Below are 11,924 nucleotides of genomic sequence, written 5' to 3'. Positions count from 1 at the left end.
CTCCGTATGTGTTTTTTTTTGGTTGGATCCACCGATGTGGAAAGATTCTTCTCAATTGGTAGATATGAAGAGAAACTAGAAATGGTTTGATTTGGTTGCCTTGGAGTTAAGAAATGGTTTGCTTGGGAATGGAAGACGAAATGGTCGAGGTTCTCTATTAGTCTATGTACATTTTTTTTTTTTTTGCTGGTTAGGCATTAGCTTAGTATAATTGGGAGATTAACAGCTCTAGATTTGTGAATTGAGTCAGTTTAAATCCAGATTGTTCAAGAGATTTGGGACTCCACGAATCTGCGTTTATATTTGCATCAAACACAAGGGTACAGTACAGTTTGTGTGAGTACGTGCATCCGTTTGAAGAGTTATCTGCTCGAGTCACAGGGTTAGACGATTGTAAACATAAAAACCAAGTGGGTGTCAAATAATACCAAAAAAAAATCATTTTGTTTGGTTTTATCATGTTTTTACTTTTAACTGTATTTGAAAATATTATCTTACACATATTAATTCTTTCATGCTTATAGTTTTCCAACATATTAGAATATTCTTCTACAAATCAAGATTTTTTATGTTGTTATCCATTATTTTTATTTTATGTTAACAAAAATATCAAAGTTAGAAACATACAAACTCTTAATTTTTAATATAACAATCAAAATATTAATTACGATATATATTATCCTACACATTAATTCCTACATACATATAACTTTAAAAAAATAACAATCATAAATTAACGATTTGAGTTTATATCACTGGTATAATTTGAACTATATATATCTTTTCTTCATCTTCTACTCTAACGGCATCCTCTGCAACACTCTCTCTTTATTTATTTTTTATTTTTTGTCAAGCCTGCAAAACTCTCTCTATTTCAATAAGATTCTTGAATTTTTAATGTATTTCATCAAAATGTGCGGTAGATTGAAATTTGAACAGAGAGATTTAAAAAAGAAATGCGCAATTACCATTTCAAGAACTAAACAATGCTTTAACCCTTTTTGACCAAAGAGAATGAAAATGGACTGGATTAGAAACTACTTGTTTCATTGGTTTATGATCGAATACTGCTTTTTTTCTCTGGAATTTTTTCAATCCGACCTAACAGAGCCATATCCGTCAGTCAAAAAATGCAAAGAGTTTAGCCTTAAGCTACCAAATCCTTGCCGAAATCTTCTTGTAGTGCCAATTCCCACTCAATCTCCTCTCGCAGTTGATCTACACTAATTGACAATCTCTCTTCACTCTCAGTGAAGTGCCATATAGTCAGGTATTATTTGTATCTATCGTTTTAAGGATATATCTTTGTGTTTTTAGAAGAGCCTTATGGCCATTGATAATGCAACAGGAAAACCTTTTTCCATATTATGTTTTCTTGACAAATCTAATTGAACCGGTTTGACAGAATATTTTTGTTCTGATTGGTAATTAGTAATTAGTGATAGTTGTGTTAGTACTTAGTACTAGATATCCTAATCCTGGTTTTTGTTCAGGATTCTATTCTGCCTCTGTTTGTTGGTACTGGTGAAAGGGGAGTTGAGTTTAGAAAGCAACAGAGATACTCTTCTCTCTATAGTCAGAGAATTAGGTGGCTTGCCGCGGGATTATGCAGAGAGTTGGAAAGCAAATGATACTTGTAATTGGTATGGTATACACTGCTTAGACGGACGGATCAAGGGAATTTGCTTCACATACATGAACCTGACGGGTACAATCTCTCCCAAGTTTGCGGATATCACATCACTCTCTCTGCTTGATCTTTCGCACAACAGTCTTACCGGAACTATTCCCTGGGAGCTCACCAAGCTGAACATGTTGTCAGTTCTGGATCTTTCCTACAATCAGCTTCACGGGAAAGTTCCGCAATTCAAGACGATAGCTCCAAAAACTGAAGGGAATCCGGGGATTAACACGACCAACATTTTTGTTCCTTCACATACAAGTAACAAGAAAAAATCAGTCATACTGGGACTTCTGATCAGCGTTTTGGTTGTTGGTCTGCTAAGTATTGGAGGAGGGTTTGTCGCCCTCTTTCTTCATATGAGATTGAAGCGGGCTGATAGGCAATCAGAGCCGAATGAAGAAGCCTTGGCACACACTCAACAGTGTTTTGAGCAGCAGAGCCCGAGCGAGGTCTTCGAACTCGAGAACAGAGCATTCCCGTAGCAGATTCTCAAGGATGCTACGAACGACTTCAGCCATATCAACATTGTTGGGAGAGGCGCTTTCGGAGTAGTGTATAAAGGCAAACTCCAGGATGGGATAGAGGTTGCTATAAAGAGGATGGAACAGCCTGTCATAGGTGGGAAAGGCGCTGATGATTTCAGATCCGAGGTTAGAGTTCTAACCAAGGTACATCACCGTAACCTTGTGACTCTTCATGGTTACTGCCTCGACGGAAACTACGGCATGTTGGTTTACGAGTACATGCCGCAGGGGACGCTAAGCAGACATCTTTTTGACTGGAAGGACCAAGGATTGAGACAACTCGACTGGAGTAGACGCCTCTCTATTGCGTTGGATGTGGCTAGAGGAGTTGTGTATCTCCATACCCTGGCGCGTCAGAGTCAGAGCTACATTCACAGGGACCTGAAACCCTCGAACATCCTTCTGGGAGAAGATTCGCGCGCCAAAGTTTCTGATTTCGGTTTACTCCGGTCTACAGAAGAAGGCAGAGAATCAATCCGAACCAAGTTTGTTGGAACATTCGGTTATATCGCACCGGAATACACAAGTACGGTTTTCTCATAATCTCATTTACTCTTTTTCTAATATATATGTGTTTGATTGGTAACTAACATCTGAAAACTCTGTGATTTCAGTGACGGGAAGGGTCACTAGAAAGGTTGATGTGTACAGCTATGAAGTTATTCTAATGGAGCTTTTAACCGGCCAAAAATGCATAGATGAGGCTCGATCCAAAGATGATACTCACATAGCGATTTGTTTCAGGAAGATGGTGTTTGAGAAAGAGTCATTAGCAAAGGTAATTGACGACTTCATTGAGTTCGACGAAGAGACTCAAAGAAGCATCCAGGAAGTAGCTGAACTCGCATGTCACTGCTGCACCAAGGAACCAGAGCAGAGGCCAGAAATTACTCATGTTGTCTCTGTCCTTGTGTCGCTTGTTGAGCAATGGGAACCCAACATTGAGCTCAAAGTCGAAAAGGACAAAGATATAAACAAGATATATCAGCAGGAACTTGCAAGGAGATGGCAGATTGATTTGGAGGCAAGTAGCAGTTGTTTGAGTTGAGTTGGGTCTATTGTTGAGTAGTTTCTTATAGAGGTTGTATTGTATATAACGCAACGTATTATAAGATATATAGTTTGTTTGAGTAGTTTTGCGTATAAGGATATGAGTTTTGCTGATTCAGCCTGCAATGTCTCTCTTAAGTGTCTGCTTCTTTTTTGCACTCTTAAAGTAGGCAAACGTGACAATACATGTCGATGTCAAAAAAACAAAATGTGACAATCAATATATGTTTAAACATCACACAATCAGACTGGAAGTTCGTATCCCTGAGAAAATGTGACAATACATGTTTAAACATCAGACAATCATACTGGAAGCTCGTATCCCTGAGAACATGTGATGGAGAAAAACAAGTCTATGCTCCTGCGTAATACATGTTTCATGATGTGACAACATCAAACCTCTATTGTGAAAACTACGCAGGAATGTTGCCAACTCATCATTCGATTCTGATCCAGCATCGAACTTAGACTCAAAGATCTGCATTGGCGTCAGCTTCCCATTTGTATGAGGACTATTAGTCGCCATTCTAGCATCAAAATCCAATGTCCGTTTCTCATCCTGCATATCACTCTTCTTTTGTTTTCTCCCTACTCGTCTGATAAAGCAGGAAACCGCATCCAATCTTTGCACTAGTATAGAATCTACTAGAGCCATGTTAACTTCCCCTAACGTTTTTTTTACCAATTTTCTCGACTTTGCCTTCATTTTAAACTTTCTCTGCTTCATCTTACTTGGTTGTCTTCGAATCCTGTGAGAAACTAGTACTGTCGTTTCCACAGTTGTATGAATCTTATTTGCTCAATTGTAGAATTCCAGATTCCCACTTCTTCATTTACAGTATCTGACAATCAAACTGAAACTTTTGTTAACCAGTGGCAAAAGAAGCACTCTTTTATTATATCATCAAAATCGAAAACATGTCATAATAAAACTCAAAACAGCAACACTAGCAACACATTGATTATTGGTTTATAAATTTCAACAAGAATCAGTAAGGACACAGATGCAGTCTAATACCAAGACCAAACAACAGTAACAGTATCTTATAGCAAGAGAGAAATACAGAGATAATTCCATGAAAAGCAAAAGCAAAGCCTTTGGCTTCTCTTCTAGTCTTTCTTGGTATAGTGACGGACGACAAGAGCCAGTCCCAAGATCAAGATCGGAACAAGGAACTGAAGAATCTTGATAATGAATTCAGGTGTCTTGTCTTGGTTGTAAGCTGGTTGCTGTGGTGCAACATACGTCCTTGTTGCAGGAACACTAGACGAATCGATCTCACCAATGTGATATTTGTCCATCATGTCCCTAGCAGTGTCGCTGTGACCAACGTCTTCAAAATCATTTGTAGCATCTTTCCCTGAAACACACCACAACAGAACTTAGTCATCAAACAGCCCCTAACCCGCATTGGATCAGCGAGCGCAACCATCGTTATATATCATTAAAAAAAATTTGCCCCACCTGTTGAGGACAACAAGACTTCATCGCCTCCAGGATGATCTTCCATGAATGGGGTCACATCATATACCTGAATCAAAGTTCAAGAACCAATAGTTCAACCTCAAGAAAGCAACAATCACGGATCATACTCAAGTAGAAACCACTAACTAACTATATACCAGTAGACACAAACTATGTTTGAATCAAAACACCAAAATCAATCTCCTATAATGTAAAGTATTCACTAAAACAACATTAAGGGCCAACAAAGATTGTGAATTTAAACAACAAGCAGCTCGATAACAGCTTCTAGCAGTAAAAATCCAACTCTTTCAACTTTAAAAATCGAAGCTTTGACACAAATCAATGAAGGAAGAGAACTATGTTCGTGAAAATTCATCTAGATAGAGACAAGATCTAACCTTGCCGGAAATAATAAGCCAACAATCCTTAGTTTTGTTGTGCTGTGAAACTTCTTCGAAAGTTAAAACCTTGCGATCTGAAGCCATCTCTATTCAAACTGCCAAAAATCAAGAACACATAAGATCAAAATCAAATCTTTTTGATATATAATATAATCAAGATTAATAAAAGAAGAACAAAAAAAAAACAGATGATTCAAATCGAAATAATCAAAAGGGTGATGAATTACAAATTTATCGACTTCCAGATTCAGAAGTTCGATAGCTCCAAAGCTCAAATCAGCAGCAGGCAAAAAGACGTGTTAAGTAAATGGAGTTCCTCACCTACTCATAATTTGTTGTGCTCAACTTCTGATTAAAAGACGACATTACCCTTAATATTGCCTAGGGTTTGGTTTGTCAAGAGATGACCAGGGGTAGTTTTGGTCAATTGAGCTTTGACTTTCAACCAATCTAATTGGGCTTTCTGCAAAATCACAATTGTGAAAAAAGTTTTCTACATTTCTGGTCCACGTGTATCTACAAAATGCAAATATGACGTGTGGTCTCAGTGTGCTGTTTTTGACCCCAAGACAGAAAAAAAAACACAACGTATGATCTCAAATGCTGTCAAAGAAAGGAAAATAATCTTAGGCTTTGAATGGACAAAACGGACTAATCTTGGAGCGATTTAGTCCATTTTTATTTTGGATCATGTAAAAGTGCTTTTTAATTGGTTTATACAACTATGGATTATGTNTTAAAAAAAAAAAAAAAAAAAAATACAACTATGGATTACAGATGCTAAATACAAAACGCTCAAATCTTCAAACTAATTTCTCCATTCCAAATTTCCAATTGCCACAACCATTCGATCCTTAATTATTTTTATCAGCATATTTTATAGTAGTAATTTAACTGTATATCAAAAAAAAAAAATGTAACTGTATATCACTATTTTTGCAAAAAGGTAAATATCTTTTAGAAAACTTGAATTCAGTTTTACCTTAATTCTAAAATATTTGATTTATTCATGGGATTTAAGAAGGTTACTGGGACATGGATTCAAAAAGAGTTTATTGATTTTTAAAGTGGACATACTATTATAAAAAAAAAAAAAAAAAATTGACTTGTGGTTTAGTTTACTTATAACAATCTTTGAGAAATCTAATAAATAACCCTGTTATAACATTTTGATTAGAACTTTTAAATCTTTTTATTGTATATACTATACAATTCTAAATAACTATTCAACCTCTTTTTTTTTTTTTCGAAAATCTCTAGACATTGCTTTAGCTAATTTGACGATACACACACACAAAAAAAACAAGTAAAAGTCACAAAAGCTAAGTTTTACTCGGCATGAAGCTCATACAGATCGGAGGCCTCACTCCGGCCAAAGCAAGAACCGACGACGGTAAAATCCAAAGACCATCTCCACATATCAAACCGGAAGCAACTGCTGGTATCATTAAACCGGCTTTAACCCGATCTCTCATATTCCAAGCAAACACAATCAAACTACCAACACACATATCAATGGCAAAGTACCCTCCAACAAGAAACGGAACCGCCATTGCCATAGGTAACGGAACCCACTTCCCAATCTTCTCCGGCAACAAATCCCTAACGAGATTCGCTGCCACCGCGAATGAGAAGAACCCGCAACAAAGCTGGAGACAATGTTGAGGCAAAGCAGAGAAACCTTCTACTCCAAGAATCGCCATGTTTCTGTAAACCAAAGCGTAAGGAGCTTTATACTCTCCATCAGGGTTCCCGACATCGAAAGCTTTGTAAAACAGAAAAAAAGTGAGAGGAGCCACGACGCATCCGATAGCCGTGCCGATAGCTTGACTCACAAGCATAGACCTCGGCGAAGTCAGAGTCAAATGCCCTGTCTTGAAATCGTGCATTAGGTCAGAAGATATCGATACGATCGATTTTATCAGTCCGCATCCGACGAGTCCTGCTACTACACCGTTTTGTTTCCCAGCCATAGCAGCTAAGATGAACAGAGCGACTTTACCATAGTTATAAGCCATGTTCATGTCAGTAAGCCCTGCTCCATAAGCGTTGCTGAACCCTAGTGATGGAGCTAACATGTAAGCTACGACTATGAAGTACCATTTGAGCTCGGGGAACATTAGAGGTATCGCGATTATAGAGACAACAGAGAACGCTGCGTATCCAACTGCTGCAACCCATAAAGGAATGCTGTCTCTTACAAAGATCTCATCTCTTTTAAGATCCGCAATAGATTGTTTATCTTTCTCCGCATCTGCGGTTTACGTTTTCAATATCAGATACATTATAAAAATGACGATTTCGATATTTTTTTGGTGTATATATACTTACTAGATTTCCCAGAGTGGTGATCCTTTAGTTTGGCATACATGTTTCTTGCTGTGATAAGAAGTATCTTGATGAAATGGTAAAGCCCGTCACCGAGGATCAATGAGATTGATATAAACACCTGCAGAGTTATGAACAAATTAAGAACAAAATTGCGCGAAAGAGTGAGCAAGTTTATTCATGTAGAGTATTAGTCTTTTTGTTTTGTATGGAACCTTGTAACCATTGAGACTCTTCATGCTGCTTTCAGGAAGAGTTGATGAGAACCAATCTCCTTTAAGACCTTTAATGAGTGGCCACATGATTCCCCAAGACAGAACCGCACCGAAAAGTAAAGATATATTGACAATGTGAGAACAAATCATTCCTGCTCCAATGTACGTCATGCTAAAGTCGAAGTAGAATCTGTCAAGTTTTTTCAAGATTCATCAAGATTCTGTTTTTTATCAGTTGATATATGTATATGATAATTCGATTCGGAAGAATACTACTCACGAGTTTTCCCAAGCTTCTAATCCAAAAGTAGGAAACTGAATGAATCCGCACGCTACGCCACCAGAGAAGAACCATTGAAAGAAAGCCCAAATAAAGCTAAACGAGAAGTACTTCACAAAGCCAGACACTTGTTTCCTGCATACAAAAAGTTTTGAAATTTTAATCAGAAACTCAAGAAGTAGTGGTGAAAGAGAGCTAAAGAGACTGCGGGGGAAAAAAAATCGAGTTAATACTTGGCCATTTTATTGCCTTTAGGAGTGTGGAATCCGTTGATTAAAACCGCGGTAGCTGTTCCACTCGGATATGTCAACTTGTAGTCTATGATCATGATCTAATTGACAAAACAAAACATAATGAAAGCTTAGCAATCAAGACCCAAGCCAGTCACATCTTGAGATGTTGCCACAGACCAAACCAGCCAAATAGTCCAAACTTGGCATATATTAATCCCGGTACTAAGTTGGCTCTAGTGGGTTTGGTCCGGCCAATATGACCCGCAAACTTTGGCCTACCACAACATCTCTAGTTACAATATAATGAAACATGAAGTTAAAGTCTACCTTTCTGAGAGGAACCAATGCTAAAAGACCAACAAAGCAAGTAAAGAACAAGAAAGCGGTCATCCAACCAATTCCAGGCTCTTTGGTGCTTCCCGGATAATTCCCATCGGTGTGAGTTCCTCCTGACTGCTTATAAGTATTGTTGTTCAAACCAAGAAGGTATGAACCAAACCCACCTGCAAATCACAAAAACACAAAGCTCAAAAAAAATATATCCAACCCCAAAAAAATCAAAAAAAGAATTGGTCAGAATTCAACCAAACCTCCAACTGCAATGCTGTAACAAGCCACAGCACATGTTTGGACCACAGTGTTCTCTTGTTTAGTGAAAGGTTTAGTCACAAACCCGGCTTTTGTCAGTAGCTTGGTCCAGCTTCTAAGGAAGACAAAGGCTAAAAGTGCTGCAGAGACATTTAGGTTTGGTACCAAACCTGTGGTTAAGTTTAGTTTCATCACAATCACACTATAGATAACACCAATGATCAAACTTGCAACAATTCCTCTAATAGTGATCTGACTCCTCCATGGAGGTATTGACTTGAAATCATCTGCTTCGTTTTGCGTCTCTTCCAAGTCATCTAGTTCTTCTCTCTCTATCTCATTCCTTCCCTCTCTCTCCAACATCAAGCTCCTCATTTTTTACTCTGTTTTTTCTTCCTCTTCTTGATTTTTTTTTTTTTTGCTAATACTGGAAAAACAAGAACCCAAAAGACAGATTCTTTTAATAATTACTATCAAATTAAAAAAAAAAACTTATTTTTTTAGAGATAGTGACGAGAGGAAAAAAAGGTACCTCTTTTTGGATCAATCCGATTCTGGGAATTTTATATAAAGTTTAGAACTTTTGGACCATGCTTGATTATCTGAAGAATAGGAAGAAACAGTTACTTAGCAAAAAGAAAAAGAAAAAGAAAAAAAAAAAGCAAAGCTAGAGATTATTTTAATCTATTGCATAATCTTTAAGCTATAGAATCAAATCAAATGACGCAAATGATCTCTTTTGCTCAGAGAGATCTAAATAATAAAATAACATTGGATTATACTCAAGAATCTACTAATCAAGAACAGTAACAGGATGAGTTTTTTTTTTTTTTTTTCTGAAATCAAGAGAACAAGAGAATGAAACGTAACTGATAAAATGAAACTGACACACACACACACGAAGACCACACTCCACACTTCCCAAAGAGATAAAAAAAAACAAGTTTAAAAGCAGACCAAAACATTAAATGCTTACACGAAACGAAGACTCAAGGGAATAGCCAGAAGTGGTAGTAGATTAAAAGAAAAATGGAGTTTGGTGATAGAGGAAGCAGAGATGAAAAAGGAAGCTTAAAAACGAAGAAGAAAAGGGATCTTGGGTTCTTGTGTACCGCACGTTGACATCAGTAGTACTACACTAAAGAAGAAAGGCAAAAAGAAAAAAGAAAGTTTCTTTTGGGGTTATGTAGTACAAATAATCATTATTAAGGGGCTAATCCATCAAAAGGAGGAGTAATAATTAATTTATAATTAATTAATCTAATCCCATATGTAACCTTCATATATGTCATTATTCATTAAAGAAATTTCATAAACTTTAACCGACCTTCTAAAGGGACAAACAAAAAGATGAAGGGTATTAATTTAATTATTAATGATTCTAATCCCATATATTTTACTAGTAAGTAGTAACTAAGATTTGTTATTTTTTTGTGAGACAGAGATATAAATTATGACTGCATTTCTATTTTTTAAAGACTTATTTCATTTTGTGGAAGTTATATCAAATATTTTTATTTCATGATTAATCCCTTCACCAATTTATTTTTTAGTTATAAGAGATTTTTTAACATATTAACGTTAACCAGTCACAGATTACAAAATCTGAAGTCTTTTAAAAATCTTAATTGACCTTTTTAAAAATTATAGAATACATGTTTTAACTCGATGAATCTGGTGGCATTCATGTGAAACTGAAAAGATGTGATGACATCTATTCTTTAATTGACTGATAAAGCTGGATTTATTTGGTAAAAACCAAGATTCCGGTTCATGTGACTGTCTTTTAATCCAAACACGATGATGACATTATTAGCAATTTTATGCCATAACTACCTTTTTTATTTTCTTGACCACATGATTAATACTAAAAAAACACAAAATATGGAAACATAACTCTCGACAATGTGAACAATATATTTATTTATAAGGTAGTCAAGCAAGAAATTGGTAAATGTCAACTCCATACCATGTGGTCACAAACAAACCAAAACACAAGAGAAAATGAAGTGTAGACGTAAAGTCTTGTCTTGAAAATAATTATAAATGGTTTTTATAAATGGTTTTTATATCTTGGTTTTTATAAATGGACTACACGTCAAGTCTTGAAAATAATTATAAATGATTTTTATATTTTGAAAATAATTATAAATGATTTTTATATTTTGAAAATAATTATAAATGATTGTATATCTTGAAAGTAATTATAAATGAATTTTTCTATCTTGAAAATAATTATAAATGATTTTTATTAAACTATTTACTTTAGCTTGAAAAATAAAAAATAACTAATTATAAGAATGAATATATTAGAGATATATAAAAAATATTTCGATATTGAATAGAATATGTCTTTTGATCATGAAAACCCATAAATAATTTAGTATAATAATTTATTATTTTTTATTATTTTAATTTAGAATATCTTTTTTAGTGTTGGTCAACGCTGGAGTCAACGTCGATCTTCGCCGGAGTCAGCTAGCCATCTTTTTTCCTATTATATATTCGAACGTTTCTTGGCTGAATTGGTACGTCGATGTAAAGACTAATCCTGCGTCATTCGGATAAGATCAGATAAAAGTTCAATCCAATTATACCATTCTTCTGCAAGAACGTATGATTGATTGAATCTGCGCAAGAATTGTTTTAGATTGAAATCTATAAGACCGTTCCCAATTAAACTGATTTAATTCGTCATAAACAATTTAATGTACGATTGTTTAACAGCCGTGGGTAATTAAATTTATGTTCACATTATTGTATTTATGTTGTGTTGACTCTAGTTGGCTAGTTAATGCTCAACTGTTAGTTATTTATTTTTAAACTATTTTATTTTAAATAGTGGTATAAAAAATGCAGTAATATGATTAGACAGATCACACAAGTGATAACTGTAATAGTTATTGCATTAGTACCAGTAAATAATACTATATACTATTAGCATTAGATCTCTATGTAAAGACTAAAGGAAAGGGTGCTAACTTAAAACTTAAAAGTAGGGTATAGAAGATGGTCCAGCAACCAACTAATCTTTGGAAAATTACTTCATTTAGTTACAAAATAATCCCTTCGTTTCATAGTAGTTATCATGCGAGATTTTTTTTTTTTTTTTTTTTTTTTTTTTTTTTTAATTTTTTTTTTTTTTTTTTGGCA

At 35.3% G+C, this 11,924-nt stretch overlaps 3 protein-coding genes across 4 annotated transcripts; 1 reads left to right on the top strand and 2 right to left on the bottom strand.

Moving 5' to 3' along the window:
- On the top strand, positions 1,696-3,256 carry LOC104728851 (receptor-like kinase TMK2). The gene is made up of 3 exons (XM_010447780.1): positions 1,696-2,091; positions 2,170-2,734; positions 2,823-3,256. The coding sequence occupies exons 1-3, from the start codon at positions 1,696-1,698 to the stop codon at positions 3,254-3,256; spliced, it is 1,395 nt and encodes a 464-aa protein (XP_010446082.1).
- LOC104725876 (cytochrome b5) lies at positions 4,186-5,466 on the bottom strand. Its single transcript, XM_010444623.2, has 4 exons — positions 5,355-5,466; positions 5,125-5,222; positions 4,724-4,790; positions 4,186-4,619 (listed from the first exon to the last, which is right to left on the bottom strand). The coding sequence occupies exons 2-4, from the start codon at positions 5,209-5,211 to the stop codon at positions 4,369-4,371; spliced, it is 405 nt and encodes a 134-aa protein (XP_010442925.1). The 5' UTR covers positions 5,212-5,222; positions 5,355-5,466; the 3' UTR covers positions 4,186-4,368.
- On the bottom strand, positions 6,268-9,922 carry LOC104725874 (metal-nicotianamine transporter YSL3-like). 2 transcript variants are annotated; one of them, XM_010444620.2, is made up of 9 exons: positions 9,748-9,922; positions 9,304-9,373; positions 8,774-9,198; positions 8,511-8,686; positions 8,184-8,281; positions 7,951-8,085; positions 7,671-7,860; positions 7,459-7,576; positions 6,268-7,381 (listed from the first exon to the last, which is right to left on the bottom strand). In XM_010444620.2, exons 3-9 carry the CDS (start codon positions 9,144-9,146, stop codon positions 6,450-6,452), a joined length of 2,022 nt encoding a protein of 673 aa, XP_010442922.1. In that variant the 5' UTR covers positions 9,147-9,198; positions 9,304-9,373; positions 9,748-9,922; the 3' UTR covers positions 6,268-6,449. The 2 variants fall into 2 exon arrangements, with proteins under 2 accessions (XP_010442922.1, XP_010442923.1); XM_010444621.2 differs by lacking the exon at positions 9,748-9,922 and adding an exon at positions 9,642-9,731.

This window comes from Camelina sativa, chromosome 11 (genome assembly GCF_000633955.1).
Source record: "Camelina sativa cultivar DH55 chromosome 11, Cs, whole genome shotgun sequence".
Taxonomy (NCBI): Eukaryota; Viridiplantae; Streptophyta; class Magnoliopsida; order Brassicales; family Brassicaceae; genus Camelina; species Camelina sativa.
This window is presented reverse-complemented; position numbering and strand designations above follow the sequence as displayed.

Excerpts from the sequence above, each read along its gene's own strand:
- LOC104728851 (XM_010447780.1), top strand. The coding sequence starts at position 1,696 with ATGAACCTGACGGGTACAATCTCTCCCAAGTTTGCGGATATCACATCA. Across the intron at positions 2,092-2,169 it reads AGCCGAATGAAGAAGCCTTG|ATTCTCAAGGATGCTACGAA; the intron begins GCACACACTCAA and ends TTCCCGTAGCAG. Across the intron at positions 2,735-2,822 it reads TATCGCACCGGAATACACAA|TGACGGGAAGGGTCACTAGA; the intron begins GTACGGTTTTCT and ends CTGTGATTTCAG.
- LOC104725874 (XM_010444620.2), bottom strand. The coding sequence starts at position 9,146 with ATGAGGAGCTTGATGTTGGAGAGAGAGGGAAGGAATGAGATAGAGAGA. Across the intron at positions 8,687-8,773 it reads TTACAGCATTGCAGTTGGAG|GTGGGTTTGGTTCATACCTT; the intron begins GTTTGGTTGAAT and ends TGTGATTTGCAG. Across the intron at positions 7,861-7,950 it reads TTAGAAGCTTGGGAAAACTC|ATTCTACTTCGACTTTAGCA; the intron begins GTGAGTAGTATT and ends AAAACTTGACAG.
- LOC104725876 (XM_010444623.2), bottom strand. The coding sequence starts at position 5,211 with ATGGCTTCAGATCGCAAGGTTTTAACTTTCGAAGAAGTTTCACAGCAC. Across the intron at positions 4,791-5,124 it reads GGCTTATTATTTCCGGCAAG|GTATATGATGTGACCCCATT; the intron begins GTTAGATCTTGT and ends ACTTTGATTCAG. Across the intron at positions 4,620-4,723 it reads AGTCTTGTTGTCCTCAACAG|GGAAAGATGCTACAAATGAT; the intron begins GTGGGGCAAATT and ends GGTGTGTTTCAG.